This window comes from Zingiber officinale, chromosome 2B (assembly GCF_018446385.1).
Source record: "Zingiber officinale cultivar Zhangliang chromosome 2B, Zo_v1.1, whole genome shotgun sequence".
Lineage (NCBI taxonomy): Eukaryota > Viridiplantae > Streptophyta > Magnoliopsida > Zingiberales > Zingiberaceae > Zingiber > Zingiber officinale.
In genome coordinates this window covers 79,534,637-79,556,997 of record NC_055989.1, presented here as the reverse complement: position 1 = coordinate 79,556,997, position 22,361 = coordinate 79,534,637, and the positions used below count along the sequence as shown (strand labels likewise).

The 22,361-nt window shown below is 42.4% G+C and overlaps 1 protein-coding gene across 1 annotated transcript; it reads right to left on the bottom strand.

The window, feature by feature from the left end:
* Positions 1 to 451: 451 nt before the first annotated feature.
* On the bottom strand, positions 452 to 2,705 carry LOC122045994 (calcium-dependent protein kinase 12-like). Its single transcript, XM_042606459.1, has 7 exons — positions 1,892 to 2,705; positions 1,672 to 1,824; positions 1,479 to 1,594; positions 1,224 to 1,391; positions 999 to 1,126; positions 824 to 923; positions 452 to 724 (listed from the first exon to the last, which is right to left on the bottom strand). The coding sequence occupies exons 1-7, from the start codon at positions 2,667 to 2,669 to the stop codon at positions 668 to 670; spliced, it is 1,500 nt and encodes a 499-aa protein (XP_042462393.1). The 5' UTR covers positions 2,670 to 2,705; the 3' UTR covers positions 452 to 667.
* Positions 2,706 to 22,361: the final 19,656 nt, after the last annotated feature.

Sequence of the window (22,361 nt, the reverse complement as noted above, 5' to 3'; positions counted from 1 at the left end):
GAGAATTAGTAGAATTGATTACATAGTTATATACCTATTATTTTTTCATAATTAAATGCTAAAATTTATTGCTTCAGCGACCCCAAGCAACCAAAGGACTTCGACAATAATTAACCAACAGCCCTAATTGAATAAGAATACCTTAATTCGGTTCAGTCACTGTAGCTATCTTATATTTCAAGTTTAGAACTATCGTGTTCTGACACTCGTTCAGATCGACGTTTTAGTCTTTTGTGCCATGCTTTTGCAGTCTCTGGTATTCCTGTTCTCCATTCTTGTCCTTACTGAATTACAGTCATATAGTTTCTCGGTAGCAGAAACAACTGGCTCCTTCCTCTCTTTTCTATATGTTTTTTTAGATAAGCATTGGCCATGTTCTATTATTCAAATTGTTTTTTAGAAGATAAGATCTATAAAAATATTGAAGCTTAAATCTGCATGCTTTCCCTGCTTGTGAACATTTCACTGGCATAACATTAAAAGCTCGAGTATTCTTTTCTTTTCAGTGCAAATGGCGAGCTGAAATTTATACAATTATACTTGAAACTGAAAAGATCATCATTATTTAGCTTAACAGATACACACGTTAAGATGCTTCATTTATTGTGATGGACCCTCTATATGCATGTTGGATATCTCTAACTTAATTACTCTGCAGAAATCAGAATCATGTATGCCCTTTTGTCATCATTGCTTTAAATTCTTCATAATTGATTCTACCATCCTGTTCAAAAGGGGGAAAAAAAACGTTTTTGAAATTGTATATAATAATATACAAACATAAATGCAAGTAAATAAAGTACCCACGGAAGAGAAAACTTACTCTATCAGTATCGACTTCATCAAGTACTTCATTGATAGTGGCTTCATCACCCAATCCATACACTGCCATGGCCTGTTTCAGTTCTTGTCTCGTGATATACCTAGCGAGAAAGATGAGGTCGATCGATGAGTATGATCATGAAATTGTTAAAAAGAGATGCTTGCTAAACGCTTACCCATTGCCATCTATGTCGAAGTGTTCAAAGGCCTTCAACAAGTTCTCTTCGTTATCTAGCTTATGTCGATGAAGAGTAGCAGCGACGAACTCATGATAGTCGATCGTCCCACTCTTATCCACATCGGCCTATCAACAGCAAATTAAAGTGGAAAAAAAGTTGAAATTTTTTTGCTTCGATTTGACTCATTTGATCGTTAAAAGAAGCTATGAATGTATATCATACTGAATCCATAAGTTGCTTGATTTCAGCTTCAGACAATTTCGATCCGAGCTTTTTCAGTCCGACCTTGAGTTCTTCCATCGTGATTGTGCCACTCCGATCAGTATCGATGTTGTTAAACATCTGTTTCAATCCTACGATATCCTCTTCCTCGAGATTCTCCGCGATAACCTTGATCACTCAAGCAAAACTAGTATAATTATTTCAGAAATTTGTTCATGTAAAATTCTTCCGAAATTAATGTATGACACAAGAAACCTTCAAGGCCAGTTTCTTGAGTTTGTTCATTGCTCTGAACTGCTTCATTCTGAGTAGAACCGCACTGTCGATGGGTTTATCGGATGCTTCTCCACCTTCTTTTAGCCACGAATGCTCTGCGATGATAAAAAAATAGATACAGATATTGATTCAAAATTCCATAAAAAGAAAGATGATGAGCAGAGGGAATCACCAAGAGCTTGGGCTGCGGTGATTCGCTTCTTGGGGTCCCTCGTCAACATCCTTCTGATGAGTTGCTTGGCGCCTTCGGATATGTTAGGCCATGGCTGACTTGTGAAGTCGATGTATCCTTCTAAAATCGCATCGAAAATACCTTTTTCCGTTTCTGCAAGTTTATTTGATCTTAAATCAATATCAGGAATCTTCATCGATCCATAGACTCTGGGTGTTACCTGCCCAAAATGGAGGAACTCCGGATAAGAGGATGTACAGTATGACTCCGGCGCTCCACACGTCGATCTCCTTCCCGTAGTTCTTTTCCAGCACCTCCGGCGCGACGTAGTAGGCGCTGCCGACGATGTCCTTGTACACTCTCTTCTCCTCGATGAAGACGGAGAGGCCGAAGTCGGTGGCCTTGAGCGGCGAGTCCTCCTTCTTGCTCACCAGCAGGAAGTTCTCCGGCTTGAGGTCCCGGTGCATGACGCCCATGAAGTGGCACGCGTTCACCACGTTAACAATGTCCCTGAACACCGCGGCGGCCTCGCGCTCCGAGTAGCTCCCCTTGGCGGTGATCCGGTCGAAGAGCTCGCCGCCGGAGCAGAGCTCCATCACGAGGTGCACGCTGCCCTTGTCCTCGTAGGCGCCCTTGAATTCCACGATGTTGGGCTGCCCGGAGAGGTGCTGCAGGATCATCACCTCGCGCCGCATGTCCTCGATGTCTTGCCGGGTCACCAGCTTGCGCTTCGACACCGACTTGCACGCGTACTTGAGCCCGGTCGACCGCTCGGTGCACAGGTACGTGATCCCGAACTGGCCGCGGCCCAGCTCCCTGTCCATGGCGTAGAGGGTCGTCACGTCCACCATCGGCTTCTCCAGCACCGGCCCCATCGGCGCCGTCGTCGCGGACGAGGGCGTTCGCTTGGAGGACGGCTTTTTGGCGGCCGACGGGGGCGCCTTCACGGGGCCGGCGGTGATGGGGATTTCGTACGTCTTGGTGAAGCAATTCCCCATTGCGCGAGATCGATTTGCGAATTGGCGGCATCGATTTTCTTGGGTTTAAATAGGATTTCCAAATGATCCTTTCCTTTCCTTTCCACTTGGTGCTTTAATTTCTTTACGCTGTTGCGATGGCATCTAACTTTTCTTCTTTTTCAGCCGCGGCAAGGACAGATTCAAAGTGCGATTGCTGCTAAAGAACGCCGAAGGAATGGATATTCTCCACAAGACTTGGACGGAGAGGGAGGGAGATCACCATCTCGGATGAACTGCCTTATTATGATCAATCATTTTGATTTTCAATTTTTTTTTTTTTTTTTGGCTAGTCTAGGTATAGAGCTACTGTGATCCGGTTCCCAGTTTCGCTAGTGATTCGAATTCTGTGTACATTCGAAAACGTCTAATATGAGATTTGAAACCACGCTGCATGAGAAAGAACTCCGCCGTTTTACCACTGCTTTATGTATGTTAATTTTCAATCGTTTCTTAATCTAGGTATCCAGAAGAGAGACTAAGGGGGTGCTTGTTTGGGGGGTTTGGAATGGGAATGGAATGAAACCTGTGTTTGGTTTGGGGAAATGAAGGTGGGACCCACGGATTCATTCCTCTAAATAGAGGAATGGGCCATTCCCCACTAATATGAGGAGTATGAGTATTATTCCCATTTCATTAATATTTGCAATCAATCTCATATCCTTTCCCATTCCCTTACCCGAACCAAGCGCCTCCTAATTCTAAAAGTGGATAGTTCGGCCCATTCCCCACTCACTAGGTTAATTCGGGGAGTGCAGATGACTCCGAATGTGGCGCCCCAACGTCACTTTATGCTATGTTTACTCTAGAGCGTGGATGAGAAAAAGAAAGGAATCAGCGATAGAAAGTTATCTTTGGAGGAAAAGAAAAGAAAGGGTGAAGAAATCTTTTCCTTTGCACACTTGTTTACCTTGATAGCGGAAGGTAAATACTTGTGATGTAATTTTGTAAATAAAAAATGGTGCATACGTCATTTTTTTGGTACATAGTGTAATTTTGTAAGTTAAAAAGGTTACATGCGTCATTTTTTTTTGGTATATGATGTAATTTTGTGAATGCAAAAGGGGTACATGCGTCATTTTTTTTTTCCATCCGCTGCTTTCCGTCCGATTTTGAAGTGATCGATTTTGGCTCTAAAATTATCCGTTGATGGATTGCGTTACTTTTCCTTCGGAAAATTTTAATGAAATAAACGACGAGAACTTTTCCACTGTGGAAATTTTTCCTTAATTTTACTTTCCACTCTCCCAAGTAAACAGGGCCAAATAGTTTGAGTATCACAGGCATATTGTATGTCCGGTGTGAGAATCGGACGCTCATTGCATGGACACCACATGTTGCTCTTCAATAATTAATTTTTTTTTTTTTTTTTTTTTTTTTTTTTTTGATAATCTAAGTATACTAATAACCAGTTCAGCCTCATTCCCCACCCACTACGTAAATTAGGAGAGTGCAAATGACTACGCTCCAACATTACAAGTAGTTTGAGTACGGCAAACATATTATATATTCAACATGAGAATTAAACACTTGTTACATGAGAGAATGTCCTGCCTCTTATCATATTATTTTTCAATTATTTTGACAATTCAGGTATCTAAGTGTTCGAATTGACTAATCTAAAAGATGATGTTTGATTCAAAGAAAATTTTTTATTGATCATTTAATTAGAAAGTAGAGAAGGGACGATCTTCAAACATATGAGATGCTCAACGTTTCAAATTCTTAGGGTGTATTTAGTTGGAGATTATTTTTGATAATCTTGGTTATCTATTCAAGGTTATCAATAAAAATCTTATTTGGTTTAGATAATCAATGATTCTCGAGTAATGTTCCATGCCCAACATGTCGAGAAAAGGGACATACAACCCGGAATCGAAAAAATCATGAAAAAATGAGATTTTTTTTATTCTGAGATTAATGATTTTTTTACGAAAAATATCCTCCAATGAGAGAAAAATGTGGAGAAAAAAAACGTAAAGACAAAAAAGGAAAATATAAAAGAAATTTAAAAAACTTTTTAAAAAGAAAAAAAAACATAAAAATAAAAAAACCTAAAAAATAAAATAAAAAATAAAAAAACCTAAAAAAATAAAAAATTACAAAAAACGTAAAAAAAATAAAATAATAAAATAACGTAAAATTTTTTTAAAAAAATCAAAAACGTAAAAAAAAAATACTTAAAAAAATAAAAAAACGTAAAAAAAATTATAAAAGTGTAAAAGAATAAAAAAAATTAAAAAAATGAAAAAACGTAAAAAAATATAAATAAGTAAAAAATACATAAAAACATTTAAAAAAAGAAAAAAAAAATTTTAAAAAAAGGAAAAAAGTTTTTAAAACGAAAAAAAAATAAAAAATGATTGATTTTGTAACTAAGGGTAATATAGTAAAATATTAAACTAGGTTATTTATTAAAATCTTCAAACAAATAAATTTTTGCTCCATTATCTAGATTAAACCAAACAACATTTGGTTATATTTTATTCCTCATAATCTTGATTATGTGATTATTTGATAATCACATAACCAAAATTATTATATTAGAGTTTGTCCTCCCTTTTACCATTGTACTATTCCTAAGGGAATATTATTTATTTGTTAATTTAGATATGCAACTCTTATAATAACTAATTTTGAAGATGAATGGTTCGACCTCACCCTCCGTCCACCGGATAAATATTGGAAGTGCAGGTAACTCTCACGGAGCACTCAACATCACTAATTGCTTCAATTTTTTGTTTTCCCCCATCGAGCAGATCAACCTTATATTTCAGAAATGATACCATTTCGTTATAAATTGTTTCGCTTTTGAGGAGCATCTTCCTCTTTCGGCTAGCAAAGTATTAAACATTAACGTCATAAAGATATTCCCAGATAACATGAATAAATTCAACCAGAAACTTAGCTTTTCTCCTGTTTTTTTGTGGGGGGGTCTACGGACAATTTCTTCTGAAGAACATTCTTGGCACCTATCACTGAGATATTCATATCCATTTAAGAACATAAATTGAATTTTTTTTACACTTGTTTTAATCTATCAGCTGTATTTTTGTCCCTTTAATTTGATCAGCTCCCTCTCTGTCTACTCGTCGTAGCCTTATCCTATTCTTCAGCTTGTCCACCCAAAATGTTCGACCACATAACTATTTATTGTGGAAATGAATGTGTAGCAGTAACATATCCATTACGGCATTTTATTGAGCCGTATCTGATTTTTGCTAATATTTAAATTACACATGCATCTCTTTTAAAACATAATGAGCCATCAAAACATATTTAAAATCTTTAAAAATAAATCACATTATGATGAATTTTAAAAGTACTATTTTTCTCTCTAAAAAATTTAACAATAAACTAAATATGAGATGAAATTAAGATTGGAGAAGCAGGATTAAATACAATGATCTCAATTTGAATCAAATCGAATCAAATAAGTTTAAAGTCATCAATTTTTGTCAAAATTAACTAATGACCCGTCAATAAATTTTAGTCCAAATTAACTAATAACTTAGATATATCCGAATCAACTTAAACAAGTCTTTTGAGTCTCATCATACCTTCAAATCTTAATGTCACAACCTAAATAATATGTTACGGGTTTTTAAAATTTGGATAACTTATTGTAATTTTGACATAGATCACTATTAAACTTAAATCTATTATATTCACTCATAAACAATACAAATTGTTGATCCCCGTGGGTGTTTTGATGTGATCAATCAAGTTGATTAGGTCATGCTTTGTGTTTGATCCCTGTATCTGAGTGTGCAGGAGCTTAGGAGCGCAGGAAGTCGAGCGGAAGACGCAGTTAGCGAGAAGGACAGCACGGGAAGGGAGCCGACGAGCTCGGTGCGTCCGAAGGACGAGACAGCTGGGGAAGAGTACTCCGGTGGACGAGAAGACCGTGCGCGGCGTTCGAGGGACGAGAAGCCGAACGGAAGCCTGCTCGAGGAGAAGGCCGAAAATTGGATTCGAGTGAGCCCTATTTCGGTTGGCCGCAATCACCCAACCAAGTGAAGTTTCGGAAGTCAAAGCAAAAGAGAAGATGTGCTGGAAATACAGCTCAAGGCGCCTCAAGCAGTATTTGAGGCGCCTCAAACCCTTGAGGCGCCTCAATCAAGCTTGGAGGTGCCTCAAACATTTGTGGCGCCTCCAAGTTTGTTTATGGCGCCTCAAGCCTGGTCCAAAGAGCCGTTCGAGCACGGATAGAGTTCTATCCGGTCAAAAGTCATGGAGGCGCCTTCAAGGCTTATAGAGGCACCTTCAACCCTCGGGATAAACTTTCCAGGAGCTATATAAAGGCCCCTGGAGCTAGGAAAGAAATAACAACTCATGCAATTAATTCTGTAGTTTTTCTTAGCAACTTGTGAGCGTTTTAAGTGTGTAAAAGGCTTCTCCGCCTTCAGCAAAGGAGTTCTTCTACTGCGCTTTTCTTACTGCCCTGGATTAACAACCCTCTTGGTTGTAACCAGGTTAAATTTCTGTCTCCTTTTATTTCCGCTCTTAATTTTATCATAGTTGCTTTATTTTTGAGTTGAAAGATCCGAGGAGGGTATAATTTTTATTTGTAGGCAATTCACCCCCTCTTGCCGGCCTCTGCTGCACCTACAATTGGTATCAGAGCCAGACCGCCTCAGAAGGACTAACCGCCGACTGAAGCACAACGATCAAGACGATGGCCGGAGCAAATATTCATCCTCCAAAGTTCGACGGAGATTTCGCTACATGGAAGCGAAAAATGGAGGTATTTTTTAAAACTAAATTTGATATACTCTTAATAATGAAATATGGATATGCAGTACCGAAAGATAAAAAAGAAAACACGTGGAGCAAGAAGGAGCAAGCTGATTTTGTCGCCAACGGAAAGGCTGAGTTCCACCTGCTCAGTGTTCTGCTACCTCAGGAGGTAAATCGGATCGGAAGCTACGACTCCGCGAAAGATTTCTGGGAAAACTTCATGGAGTTTCACGAAGGTACCTCCGAAGCGAAACTAGCAAGGCGCGACATCCTCCGGACCCAGTTGACGAACCTCCGGATGAACCAAGGCGAGAAGGTAGCACAACTCCAAGCAAGGATTAAAGAGCTGATCACGCAATTAAGCAACCTTGGAGAAGAAGTAAAGAACCGGGACTCGATCCGGTACGCGCTCAACGCCTTCCCCAGAACTCCAGAGTGGGCCTTCTTAGTATATGCATACTATATCTCTAAGGGTGCGTTTGGTTCGGGGTTATTCTTGATAACCTTGGTTATCCATCCAAGGTTATCAACAAAAACCTTGTTTGGTTTAGGTATTCGATGATTCCCAAGTAATGTTCCATGCCCGACACGTCAGCAAAAGGGTCATGTAGCCCGGAATCGGAAAACCTCAGAAAACTAAGGTTTTTGTTGATTCCGGGGTTAACGAATTTTTTTTACCAAAAATACCCTCCGATAAGAAAAAACATGAAAAAAAGAAAAAAAATGTAAAAAAAATAAAAAAATGATTTAAAAAATTTAAAAATTTAATTTTTTTTAAAAATAAAAATTTTTAAAAAAAATAAAAATTTTAAAAATGTTAAAAAAATTTTAAAAAATTTAAAATTTAAAATTTTAAAAAATTTTAAAATTTTTTAAAAAATTAAAAATAAAATAAATAAATAAAAATTAAAATTTTAAAAATGTAAAAAAATATAAATATAAATAATATAAAATATAAAAAATAAAAAAACACATAAAAAAGTAAAAAAATATACAAGAAAAAGAAAAGTAAAAAAACATTAAAAAATAAATAAATAAATAATAATAATATTATTATTATGTATAGTTGATTTTGTAACTGAGGGTAATATGGTAAAATATTAAACTAGGGTATTCATTAAAACCTTCAAACAAACAAATTTTTGTTGCATTATCTAAGTTGAACCAAACAACATTTGGTTATGTTTTATTCCTTATAACCTTGGTTATGTGATTACCTGGTAATCACATAACCAAGGTTATACATGATGACTTGAACCAAACAAACCCTAAGGACTTCGAGGTAAGTACTCTAGAACAACTGTTTTCTACTTTTGAACTTCACGAATCTCAAGTTGCAGAGCCCAATGGAGTAGAAAAGACTAGTCAGAACATTGCCTTAAAGGCAAGAATAAACGGTTCTGACTCCGAAGCCTCGGTCGACGAATCCGAAGCAGCACTACTAGTAAGACGCTTCAATAAATTTTTTAAATCTAATAAATTTAGTTCGCAGACAAAGAGGCATCAGCAAAGAAAAAGGACGGTCCGTTGCTACAACTGCAACGAAGAAGGGCACATCAAAGATGACTGCCCCGACTTGAAGAATAAGGGGAAAGAGAAGGAAAAAGACAAAGTACAAGGAACCATAATCCTCCAAGCACAAGAATCTGAAGGCCACCTGGTCAGATTCGTCTTCTTCCGAATCAGACATCGAAGTCTTCTCCGAATTAGCGCTGACAGTCAACCATCTTCCTGAAGATGACTCAAGTTCAGAGATGAGCATAGATGAAGGGGGAGGATCATCAGAAGAAGAAAGCGACGATGAAGGGGGAGAATCACCGAGTCAAGTAAGTAAGGTATGTAACCTAACCCCGACTCAGTCCTTTCAATTTATTAAATGTCTTTCTAGAGATTTATTCAAATTAGAAAAATAAAATACTGAATTAAAATTAAACCTAGCAAAAGCATGCCCACTAGAAATGTATGATAATCTAAAATTAGAAAATGAAAAATTAAAAGTTGAAATTAAGAAATTGAAAGATAATGATGCATGCCTAAATAGATTTCTAAAATCAAAAGTTAGAATTTATGGAAAATTAAACTGGTATATTAGAAAGCATCAAGGTCAACTTAAGAAAATTCCTAAAACTAATGTACCCCCTAGATTTTTAACCAACCCTGTAGGAAGGAACATTTATTGGGTTCCAAAATCTTTGCTAGTTTAAATTGCTCTTTTAGTTAAAAGCTTACAGTGAGAAAATTAAACTTTGAGTTTCATTATGGAAGCTTTGTCTAAGGAAGTGATTGTTGCTCTAATAACCAAGAAGGTCTAGTACCTCGCTATGACCTGGAAGCCGAAATATCGAAATAAAAATGTTTAATTAACTTTCTGATAAAAACATTAAAATTGGAATTAAATAATGCCTTGAAAAGTTTTTAAACATTGCCTTAAAAATTCTATACAATTTGTTTCGAAAATTATCTTCAAAATTAATTTTGACTTAGAAATTGAAAATTCTAAAAAAAAAATTTTAGAAATTTTTTTTATTACCCCGTTTTTGCTGTGATCAAAGGGGGAGAGAGAAGTACAAGTTTAGGGGGAGAGTATTTTTTTTTTAGAGTATTTTTTAAAAATTACAAAATATTTTTTTGTTAACTCTTAATTAAGTAGTTGTAATTTTATTTATTGCAAACTGATGCCTAACATGTTAGTTTAGTGATTTTTTAAAAAAATTACTTTTCTGTCTATTTTTACCCTAACTTGAACTTGGGTTGATGCACATCAAAAAGGGGGAGATTGTTGGTCCCCGTGGGTGTTTTGATGTGATCAACCAAGTTGGTTAGGTCCTGCTTTGTGTTTGATCCCTGTATCTGAGTGTGTAGGAGCTTAGGAGCGCAGGAAGTCGAGCGGAAGACGCAGCTAGCGAGAAGGACAGCACGGGAAGGGAGCCGACGGGCTCGGTGCATCCGAAGGATGAGACAGCTGTGGAAGAATACTCCGGTGGACGAGAAGAACGTGTGCGGCGTTTGAGGGACGAGAAGCCGGACGGAAGCCTGCTCGTGGAGAAGGCCAGAAATTGAGTTCGGGTGAGCCCTATTTCGATTGAGCGCAATCACCCAACCAAGTGAAGCTTCGGAAGTCAAAGAAAAAGAGAAGATGTGCTGGAAATATAGCTCAAGGCGCCTCAAGCAATATTTGAGGCGCCTCAAACCCTTGAGGCGCCTCAATCAAGCTTGGAGGCACCTCAAACATTTGAGGCGCCTCCAAATTTGTTTAAGGCTCCTCAAGCCTGGTCAAAAGAGTCGTTCGAGCACGGATAGAGTTCTATCCGGTCAAAAGTCATGGAGGCGCCTTCAAGGCTTATAGAGGCGCCTTCAACCCTCGGGATAGACTTTCCAGGAGCTATATAAAGGCCCCTGGAGCTAGGAAAGAAACAACAACTCATGCAATTAATTCTGTAGTCTTTCTTAGCAACTTGTGAGCGTTTTAAGTGTGTAAAAGGTTTCTCCGCCTTCAGCAAAGGAGTTCTTCTACTGCGCTTTTCTTACTGCCCTGGATTAACAACCCTCTTGGTTATAACCAGGTTAAATTTCTGTCTCCTTTTATTTCTGCTCTTAATTTTATCATAGTTGCTTTATTTTTGAGTTGAAAGATCCGAGGAGGGTATAATTTTTATTTGCAGGCAATTCACCCCCCTCTTGCTGGCCTCCGCTGCACCTACACAAATGTATTCTCCTAACTCTCGTTATGATCAAAATTTTAAAATCTAAATATTTTACGATCATCAATTAATTTTAGTCAAACTCACTTACAGTCTTAGACACATCATAATCAATTAGGACCAATGAACTTTGAGGAGCCTCCTGAGTCTCACCATATCCAAAATTTAAGATTTTAGAGTTTGTACAATTATCAATGAATTTTGACAAAAACTTACTAATGATCGTACAATATCTAAATTTTAAAATTTTAGATACGGTCAAAGTCATGAGAGTTTTAGAAATGCATTGGTGTAAAGTAAAGCTAAGTCAGGGCGACAGAGGAGACAATGGCGGAGTCGTACACTTGCTATGGTCAAACCATTAATTAGTAGTCACCTTCGGTGCAGACTGTCTTGCTAGGGTTGGTTGTGCATAATGAATGGTGATTCTAGTTGTCACGGATTGTTGGAGGTTGAGGCTGAATAAGATGGATTTGGTATATGACTTGAAGACGTTGATCTATCTTGTATGATCGAATTGCACTACAAAAAAATTCATCATTGGGAAAAATTCTGCAACGAATTTCAAAAAAAAAAATTGTTGCATAATGCATTTACGACAAAAAAAAAATTCGTTGTAAATCAGTCGTCCCTAAATTTTATGACAAAAAACTGAAAATTCGTTGTAAATTTTGCAACGAATATGATATTCGTTGTCAATTTTGTAACGAATATGATATTCGTTGCAAAATTTGTCGTTGATTTCGCAACAAAAAAAATATATTCATTGCAAACTTCCCTTCTATAGAAAATTCAATTTTTGCGATGAAAATCAAAATTCGGTGCAAATTTGCAATGAAAATCAAAATTCGTCACAAATCTACGATGAAATATGAATTCGTTGCAAATCTATGATAAATTTTGAATTCATTGCAAATTGCGACGAATTTTGATTTTTGTTGCAAATTAGCAACGAATTCATAATTTTGTTGCAAATTTAGGAAAATTTTTGAATTTGTTACTGATCTGCAACGAATTCTAAATTCGTTACATATCTACAACAAATTTTGATTTTCGTTGTAAATTTACCTTAGTTAATGAGAAGTCTTGGAGGAGTGAACTCCAAGCAAGGTTGATCGGCATCTCGATAAATCTAAGTTTATATTTACCATAGCATTCTGTATTATTATTGTTGTTGGCTAATGTAGTTGATCCATTGATAAGGGTCTACCCCTCAAGGTAGATCCGCTACCTTAACGGCCCCCCTAGTGCCGGTCCCACGAATATGGAGGGAGGTTCATGCAGGTACACATGCCATAGAAGGGTCCACCCCTCAAGCCACGGTGGAAGTCAAAGTCTAAGCGGTCAACATCCATGTAAAGGAGGTCGGTCGGACAACTCACTCAACCGACCGGGACAAAGAAGTACCGATCAAATATCACCACAGCTCGGCTAGGCACCGAGCTTCCGACTCTCAAAGCAAGACATACGTTGAGCGGCTAGCTCGTTCAGATTTACATCGAACCTCGAAGTCGGTGAAAAAGGATCATAGCACAACAGAACTCTGACAGTGGAATGTTGGCCGAGCAGCCACTCCGCTTGGCCAAAGGGCTAGACCACCCAAACGGCTAAGGGCTGGCCGATTGATCATCCCGCTCGGCTCACTAACAGACAAAAGGAGGATCGGCCAATATCCTCGTGGGAACTCCCGCCATCGACAAACGGCATGGTTGGCGGCATGGACAGACAGAGGATCATACGGTGAAAGCTTCCACTGTCATGTCAGAGATATGCCCGGGTCATTGAGGTATGGTGTCAGGGACGCTTTCCTGACACATCTTTTCAGGGGAAGCTTTGAGAAGCGTGCATACCTCGAGAAGTGTGCACACACTTCCCTGGAGTCCTATATAAAGGGCTCCAAGCTTCGACGGAGGTATGCACACTTTACTGTAGCTACAGTTACTCTGCTTCTTTGTTTCCTTGCTTATATACCGCCGGAGACTGACTTGAGCGTCGAAAGGTCATCGCTAGGGAACCCCACCCTGGATCGGCACAGACGCTGGTGTGGTTGCAGGTTCCTTCAATTCGGAGTCCATCAAGAGTCAACAGGAGTGCCACGTCCCCCAACGTCCATCGCCCCGATTCTCGGACAAGATCAAATTTGGCACCATCTGTGGGAATACACCTATATCCAAGCCAAGAAGATGGAAGAAGTTGGACGACTTCACACTGTGACGCTCACTCAAGAGGAGCTCGATATGCTCGTGTAAGCTCGGGCAGCCAAAATAGTCGAGTAGCAATAGCAAAAGGCGCTAGCCGATCGGCTGGCACAGCAAGCAACATCAATGTCTGGGGTCGAGCGGCGCAAGAGGACTGGCCGGAGCAACTCTCCATCTCGGGATAAAATAGAGGGTCGACCAGCACGCAAGGAGAAACACCTCCCGCACCAATACAGTTCCATCGGGCTCTGTTCCAGATGCCCTCAGAAATCGTGTAAGCGAATCAAGAGCGAGGATCTTCTCCGGACGAAGCGCCCATTCGGGATGCCCGGAAAGGCAAAACACTGTGAGCAGACGTGTCCCCCGAGCGGATCAACCGCCAGTTCTCCGAAGCGATACTACATGACCCTCTACCCAGACACTACGCTCCACTTGCTATTGGAGAATACAACGGGTCGACCGATCCAGGCGACCATTTGGACAAGTTCGACAATACAGCCACCCTTCACCAATACACAGATGGGGTGAAGTGCTGGGTCTTCCTTACCATGCTCTCCGGCTCGCCACAAAGATGGTTCAGGAGACTGTCGGACGAATCGATACAAAGCTTTAAGGATTTCTAAACGACCTTCCTACATCATTTTGCGAGTAGTCGCGCGCTACCAGAAGACGAGCGTCAGCTTATTCTCTTTGAAGCAAGGACCGAGAGAAGCTCTCTGAGCGTACATCCAGCGATTTAATCAGGTAGCTATGGATATCCCTGTTGTCACATCTGAGACCATGATGAATGTCTTCACCCAGGGGCTCGTACAGGGAGACTTCTTCCGGTCGCTCATCAGGAAGCCGCCCCATGACTACAACCATATGCTCAAGAAGGCTAATGAGTATATAAACGTTGAGGAGGCCCAGGTAGCCAGAAGGAAGGAGGCACCAACCGAACCCTCGGTGCCAACCCAACGGCGACCGCCGAGTAGCCACCAACCGCCAAGAGGGCCAAGAGCTGAAGGCCGACGACACCAAGAAATGAGAGCACAGGCCGTGCAACATATGGCTTCCGATCGGTCGAAGGCACCAAAGGGCAAGGTATGGACACCTATGTTTTGTTCCTTCTACCAGTCAGTGTCGCACAACATACGTGATTGTCGTGGTCTAACACCAATCGCCAGACCGACCCCAAGGGGCTATCGTCAATGATTTCCCTCTCTAGAACGGCGACATAGGCATCAATCCGCCGGGCGACGGGAAGATGAAAGAAGATCTCTTGAGCGGCAGCAACATCATCAGCAAAGGGGAAGCACTGATTCTTCCCGAGCAACGCACGAGTGAATCAGGTCATCCGCTCGGGAGGAGAACAAAAGTAATGCCGCGTGGGGGTAAATAAACATCATCGCTGGTGGGTCGATCGGCGGTGACTCCAACCGAGCCCGAAAGTCGTACGCCCGTTGGTTGGAGATACATGCAGTGGGGTGCAGCCAAGAAAAGGCAAGTGGACATGAGATCAGCTTTGAGCCCCGGGACCTTGAGGGAGTAGTCCCGCACGACGACGCCCACATAATTCGAGCGGTAATCGCTAACTCTTGTCACGCCCCGGAGGAGTCCTTGTCCGAAGAAATTTTGGCAACATCTCCCCTATACGGCGGACAATCTGAAACTTTACTACATCACCATATACCTCAGCCACATGCGGCTGGAATAATAACAACAATAGACAAACAATCACACATACATCCACGCAGTTTATATCAATTTCAGCCTCTGGCTGACACAACCACGCAGTTTAATAAGAAATGCTAAGAAGACTCAAAATCCACCCTACTCAACTACACTCATAAAACGCAAATCCGACGATAAGATCAACTTACCTCTTCTGCCGTCTAGGCAGGCATGCAGTAAAATAAATCCAAATAAAAATTCATCGACAAGTACAATCCATACAAGCTCCAAGTATCAAAATAAAACAAGTCTAAACATAGTCAAATAAAGAAGAAAACCAAAAGATCAATAAGCCCTCGTGGTCTGCAGGGGACTAGCAATTGGAACTCTCTCCTGACAGCATCAACACGAAAATATAATAGCGATGGGGTGAGTCCAACGCTCAGCGGGTAACAACTGATATACATAGTAAGGAAGTAACATCTAGCACTAATCATGCGTACAGTCTCCTGACGTAATAAAGGTAAATGCAAACTGAAATAAACAGGAGAATACTGTACTAACTAGGATCTGGTACAAGGATAAACAGTCCGAGAGGTATAGAAATCCTGTATGCATGTCAAGCATGGGCATCCAACCAATATGCAGCAAACACAATCACAAGAAATAAATGCATCAATGCGTATGATGCCAATGCAGTCATGGTCACCCTTGACGTCAGTCAGCCATCTCACACACAATGGTGAGACCGAGTGGGTAGGGTTGTGACAACCGTGCACTTTGACGTCACTACTCCTGATGAGTAACCGAGTGGACAAGATGCTGTCGGAGTACACACATACTCCTACCCCAAATCATAAATGGGGGAGCGCAATGCTCTCATCTCCCGGTACACGATGACGGGAAGGGATCTCGACGTGCTACCACGCTGCAATCACACTACCCATGAGCGAACCAACGGAGCACTGAACGAGCAAACTGACGTGCTATCACGCTGCGTCACGCTACCTATGAACGTCACAATGGAGCACCGAACAGTGATGAAACTGGCGATGTGCTCGACAATAATGGAGCAATCTATCACACAGCATGCAATCATGCGAATGATGCATGACACTAAGCATGGTAATATACTGAACCAATCTATATACATATATGATGTGCACCATAGTCAATAAATCATATCAAGGGTACACAGATCAGATAAGGTATCACACCTAGGTTCTGAACATGGTGAAGCATAGTTATATCACTACCCCTAAGGCATGTATAATCAGGTAAGTGATAACATGAGATGCAAAATAAGCAATCAACCAAGCATGTAACAGGTATCAGGTAGTGACTAACCGAAGCAAATAAGAAACATAATTATTGCTATTTGTTAAATTCACTACTATGCATATCAAAGACATAAAGTCAAAAGTACCCGTCTCCAAATCGAAAAGTCCAAACTGGTCCAAATACGACGTCGAGATACTCCTCTCGCGTCAAAGTCCTGTGTCACGAATAGAAATATATTTTATTTAGCTACAATCATATAAATAGCTAAATAAAATCTCTTACACTAAATTAGGGCAAAACACTAATTCATAAACCTCGACCAACTAGGGTTAGATTCATTAACCCTAATTACATCATTTGATTAATTCTAAACCTAAGTTAACAAGTATTGCTAACACAACTAGCAATCATCTACAACGAAGACCAAATTCTTACACAATACCTCAACCACAGTTGCTGTTGCTGCTGGAGCAAGGGCTGCTGGATGGGGTTGCTGCTGGAAAACAAAAACAAACCACAGCACCCTATACGTGTTGGACACTTCACTGCTCAAAACAACAAAAAGGATCAAGCAGTCACAACACAAGAATCAAGTACCCTATTCACTAATTAGGGCAACTCCCTTACCTCTAAGATCACTGCTAGGCGACCTTGTGCTCACGCCGTTAGCCAGGGAAAATGATCGAAACTGATCGGAAAACTGACAGATGCAAAAGAGAGGCAGCACAGTGAGTCTAGGTGGCTGCGGCGGTGGAGAACTAGGGCACTACTAGGCCCATCGGTGGCGCGGCAGCACCTGGTGATCAGTGGAGTCGGAGGCGCCTGAGGGTCGGACCTGGTGGCCGGCGAAGGTGGGTCGGCGTCGGCGCACAGCTCCAAAGAGGGAAAGGGCCGCAGCACTGCGGTGGTCGGCGCTGGGGACTGCGGAGAGGCTAGGCTCAGCGCTGCTCGGCGTCGGGAGAAGGAGAGGGATCGGGAGGCAGAGGAGGGAAGGCCGGCGCTGCTCGGCATCGGCGGAGATGCTAGGGTACCGAGGCGATCGGCGCTAGGCGGGAGGGCTCGGCTTCACAGAGAAGAGGAGAAGATGAAGAGGAAGAGTAGAAGAGGTGCGGCGCGATCAAATTAAAGGAGGGGAGGAGAAGAAACCGCCGGGGCGGTTAGGGCTCAGCTGTCGGGAAAAAGAAGAGGGTGCGCTGGGGGGAGGGGGGGTGGTTTCGGCGAGGAAGAAAAAGAAAGGAAATAAAGAAAAGAAGAAAAACAAATAAAAAGGAAAAGAAAACTTTTCCTCATTAAAATGAGGTAGCCTAAATAGGCTTTCCCGGGGTCCTGTTTTTATCCCCATAAATTCGTTCATACGAGCTCTGAAAAATTTCGAAAAATTCCCTTATTATTATTCGCCATTTTCCGGTATTTTACAACTATACTACCCACCGAGTTTTTGTTGACATAGGGAGCTCGGTGAATATAATCTTCAAGAAGGCTTTCGATCAACTCCAGATCGACCAAGGCGAGCTACTGCCAATGACGACCCCACTATATGGGTTCACTGGCAACGAGGTACAGTCGATCAGCCAAACCAATTGACCATATCGCTCAGAGAGGAGCCACTCAAGAAGACCAGAGCCACAACTTTCATTGTGGTAGACGCCCCCTCGGCCTACAACGTCAACCTAGATCGATCAGCCCTCAATGAGTTTCGAGCGGTAGTTTCAACGTATTGCCAAAAGATCAAGTTCCCGGTAGACGGCCGGGTTGAAGAAGTCGGAGGCGACCAACTAGCCGCTCGGCACTACTACGTTGAGATGGTCAAGACCGAGGCTAGATCCACTCGAAAGGCTCCCAGACTAGAGGTAAGCGCCATCACTGAAAAACTACCTACTCTAGTGTATGAGGAGAAAGAGGAAGTGTAAATCCATCATCGCCAAGTGAAAGCAACAACTTTCATAGCGTCCGACCTGGAAGGTGAACAGAAGGCGGAGCTGATCGCCTGTCTCCAGCAAAACCACGACGTGTTCGCATGGTCGACGCACGAGCTCCCCGGGATTTCCATGAGCGTCGCGTAATACCAACTCCACGTCCAACCGAACACTCATCCGGTGAAACAAAGGAAGAGAGACTTTAGCGCCAAGCAAAATCTGATCATTCGGGCGGAAGTAGAGAAGCTGCTGGAGGTTGGACACGTGCGGGAAGTTCAATTCCCGAGCTGGCTCGCGAATGTAGTACTGGTCTCGAAGCCGGGTAACAAGTGGCGAGTCTGCATCGACTTCTGGGACCTCAATAAGGCATGTCTGAAGGACTTCTACCCGCTACCTCGGATTGATCAGATGGTAGACTCCATTGTTGGGTGTGAGATGATATGCATACTGGACGCGTATCAAGGGTACCACCAAGTGTCGCTCATCCTGGAAGACCAAGAAAAGGTTAGGTTTATTACAGCTGATGTCACATATTGTTATAATGTTATGTCGTTCGGATTGAAGAACGCTAGAGTCACCTATCAAAGGCTGATTAATAAAGTATTCTGACGGCAGATCACCAGTAACTTGGAGCCATACGTCGACGACATATTAATCAAATCCCTCCGAGCAGCTAACTTATGTGCAGATATCAAGGAGACCTGCCAGACGCTTAGGGCATACGGGATCAAGCTGAATCGAAACAAGTGTCTGTTTAGTGAAAAAAACGGGCAATTTTTGGGCTACATTGTCACCGAACGGGGTATCGAGGCCAACCCCAGCAAAGTGAAGGTACTACAGGATATGCCGCCTCCTAGAAATCTGAAAGAAGTCCAGTGTCTCACCGGTCGGATAATAACACTGTCTCGGTTCATCTCCAAGGCATTCGATCAGAGCTTGTCGTTCTTTAAGATATTACGTCGAGCCACCAAATTTCAATAGGACGAGGAATGCGACCGGGCGTTAGAAGAACTGAAGGAGTACCTCAATTCATTGCCTGTATTGTCTAAGCCAACTATCGGCGAGCCACTCAGAATTTATTTATCCTCGATCGAGCATGCGGTTGGCTCGCCACTAGTTAGGCCGAACGATGAGGAACAACCAGTGTACTTCCTGAGTCATATATTGAAAGACGTTGAATCCCGCTACATCAGTCTTGAGAAGTTAACTTACGCATTGGTACTCGCCGCTTAGAGGCTTCACTCGTACTTCCTTAGTCACTCCATCATCATAATGATCAATAGTCCCTTGGGGAGGGTGTTGCTGAATCCAGAAGCATCTGGACGGCTAATCAAATGGACTACGGAGCTCAGCGAGTTCGACATCCAATACCAGCCCTGAACAACCATCAAGGCGCAGTCCTTGGCAGATTTCATCACTGAGGTACACAATCCTGAGCCTGAAGACATTTGGAAGATATATGTGGATGGTTGATCTACTCGGCAGGGGAGTGGGGTTGGTATATTACTCATCTCCCCCTAGGGGGAGCGGATGCAGCTGTCCGTTCGGCTGGACTATAGGGTAACAAACAATGAAACTGAATATGAGGCGCTGATAGCTGGCCTTCAAGCCGCCCGACACGTTGGAGCCATCAGGATCTTCATCCACTCGGACTCTCAATTAGTCGCTCAGCAGCTAACCGGGACATTCGAGATAAGTAATGTGCGACTCAAGCTCTACGCCGAAGCTTTCGAAAAATTAAAGGCCAACTTCCGGGAGGTCGTCATACATAAAGTCCCTTGATCGGAGAACCAAGCTGCAGACGAGCTGGCCAAGCTAGCCAGCTCGTTATCGCCGATCGTCATACCACAGTCGATCGAGCAGATATCTTTAGTGGCTCATGTCGACCGAATGGAGGGACTCTCCTTTCCCAGTGATTGGAGAACGGCTCTAGTGGAATTCTTGTAGTCAAGAGCTGCACCGTCTGATCAGGAGGAGGCTCGCACATTAAGGAGAAGAGCTTATCGATTTACCCTGATCGGGGATCAACTCTACAAGAAGGCCTTCTCTAAGCCTCTGCTTAAATGCGTCGGAGCGGAGGACGCCAATTACATACTGCAGGGGTCCATTAAGGATCCTGCGGAGGGCATTCAGGCGGCCGCTCACTGGCAAGAAAGATCTTATTGGCTGGATACTTCTGGTCGACCCTCCAAGAGGATGTCGCCCGGACGGTGGCCACTTGTCTGTCTTGCTAGAAGTATCATAACCTCTCACACTGGCCGACCGAGGAGATGAAGGCATCCATGGTCTCTTGCCCGTTCGACCAATAGGGCATGGATATTGTCAGACCATTCCCCATGGCAGCAGATCAGCGGAAGTTCTTGCTCGTCGCGGTGGATTATTTCACCAAATGGGTAGAAGCCGAGCCGCTGGCAAAAATTACCGAGCAGATGGTCATGAAGTTCATTTGGCAACATATCGTCTGCCGATACGGCATCCCGCGTCGGCTCGTCTCCAACAACAGAAGACAGTTCGCCGGGCAGAGGCTCAGGGAATGGTGCGAGGGATACGACATCCAGCAAGCTTTCACCTCTGTAGCATACCCTCATAGCAACGGGTAGGCTGAAGTCATCAATTGGGAGATCTTGCGGATCCTATGTGCTCGGCTCGACCATATGGGAGGCAGCTGGGTCGATGAGCTCCCCAGTGTACTGTGGGCGCTTCGTACGACTCCCAAAGAAGGGACCGGGGCAACTCCTTTCCACCTGGTGTACGGCGGAGAAGCGGTCGTCCCCGTTGAGGTCGGCGTTGAATCCGATCGGATACAATACTACAGCGAGGACAACGTCGAGCGGAGGCTCTTGGAGCTGTACTTGGTGGAAGAGGTATGCGCCAAAGCGGCAGTACGGCTGATGGCCTACTGGTGAAGGATGAGGCAGAACTACAATCGAAGGATGATTCCAAGATCATTTCAGGTCAATGACTTGGTGTGGAAGAAAGTAAAGCCGGTCGACGACGTCTCGAAGCTAGAAGCCCCTTGGGGCGAGCCTTTTAAGGTCATGGGAAAGCTCCGTTCAGATGTCTACTACTTGGAGGATGAGAATGGGAGATGACTGGAACGACCATGGAGTACAAATCATCTCCAGCCCTACCGAGGCGAATAAGAGGTGCGCTCATGTAGTAGTCAATCATTATACCCTGATAGCCCTGTACTCTAGTTGCAGGATAAGTAAAAAAGTACCCAAGGGTTTCAAAGTTCCGGGTCGAATGGTTCACCAAATCGTCGAGTGGCGACGTTAAACCCTAGTCTCCACCGACGGTCGAGCGACGATCTTAAACCAACGTCTTCATCAAATCGTCAAGCGGTAACGTTAAATCTTAGTCTCCACCGACGGTCGAGCAACGACCTTAAACTCATATCTTCGTCAAATCGTCGAGCGGCGACGTTAAACCCTAATCTCCACCGACGTTCAAACGGCGATGTTAAACCTGTTGGTTGCTACTCGGAAAACCTAGAGGTTCCACTGTACAAAAATTTTGTACAAAGGTCTGAACATTTTCCTAGCTACCATGTGTTCTTTTAAATTAAATTTTGGATCGCCTGCGGAACTTAACACGTTTGATCCAAAACTTAATCTATTTGTTCTTTTAGGTTTTGACTTGGATCTCCTGCAGAACTTAACACGTTCGATCCAAGTCACCTTAAGTTATTAATTTCATTAAATATTAATTTCCATAATTGGTTCCCAGTACTGACGTGGCGAGGTACATGGCCTTCTTGGATATGGGAGCAACCACCACCGACTAGACAAAACCTTTTATGGGAAGCTAATATTTAATTTCCTAAAATAACTTTAGGTTAACCGAAAAGAACAATCAAATCACAAGGAAAACTAAAAACAAAAGAACACAACATCGAAAAACATATTCGAAATACTAGAATCGTAAGCCTCTTGTATTTGGTATTATTTCCAAAAATAACTAGTATGATGCGGAAAGAAAAATTACTAGTTATACCTTGTAGAAAAACCTCTTGATCTTCTACCGTATTCCTCTTCTAACCTCGGACGTTGTGTGGGCAACGATCTTCCGATATGAGAAACCACCAAGCACCTTCTTCTCCTTCTAGCTAGGTTCGGCCAAAACAAGAAAGCTTCACCAAGGAAGAAGAAAAACACCAACCAAGATCCAAGAGATGCAAGCTTT

What these genes read in the sequence shown, in the direction of transcription:
- LOC122045994 (XM_042606459.1), bottom strand. Translation starts at nt 2,669, where the DNA reads ATGGGGAATTGCTTCACCAAGACGTACGAAATCCCCATCACCGCCGGC. An exon ending in TCAAGAAACTGGCCTTGAAG is followed by an intron (nt 1,392 to 1,478) that starts GTTTCTTGTGTC and finishes TGAGTGATCAAG; the next exon opens with GTTATCGCGGAGAATCTCGA. An exon ending in TCAAGCAACTTATGGATTCA is followed by an intron (nt 1,127 to 1,223) that starts GTATGATATACA and finishes TGCTGTTGATAG; the next exon opens with GCCGATGTGGATAAGAGTGG.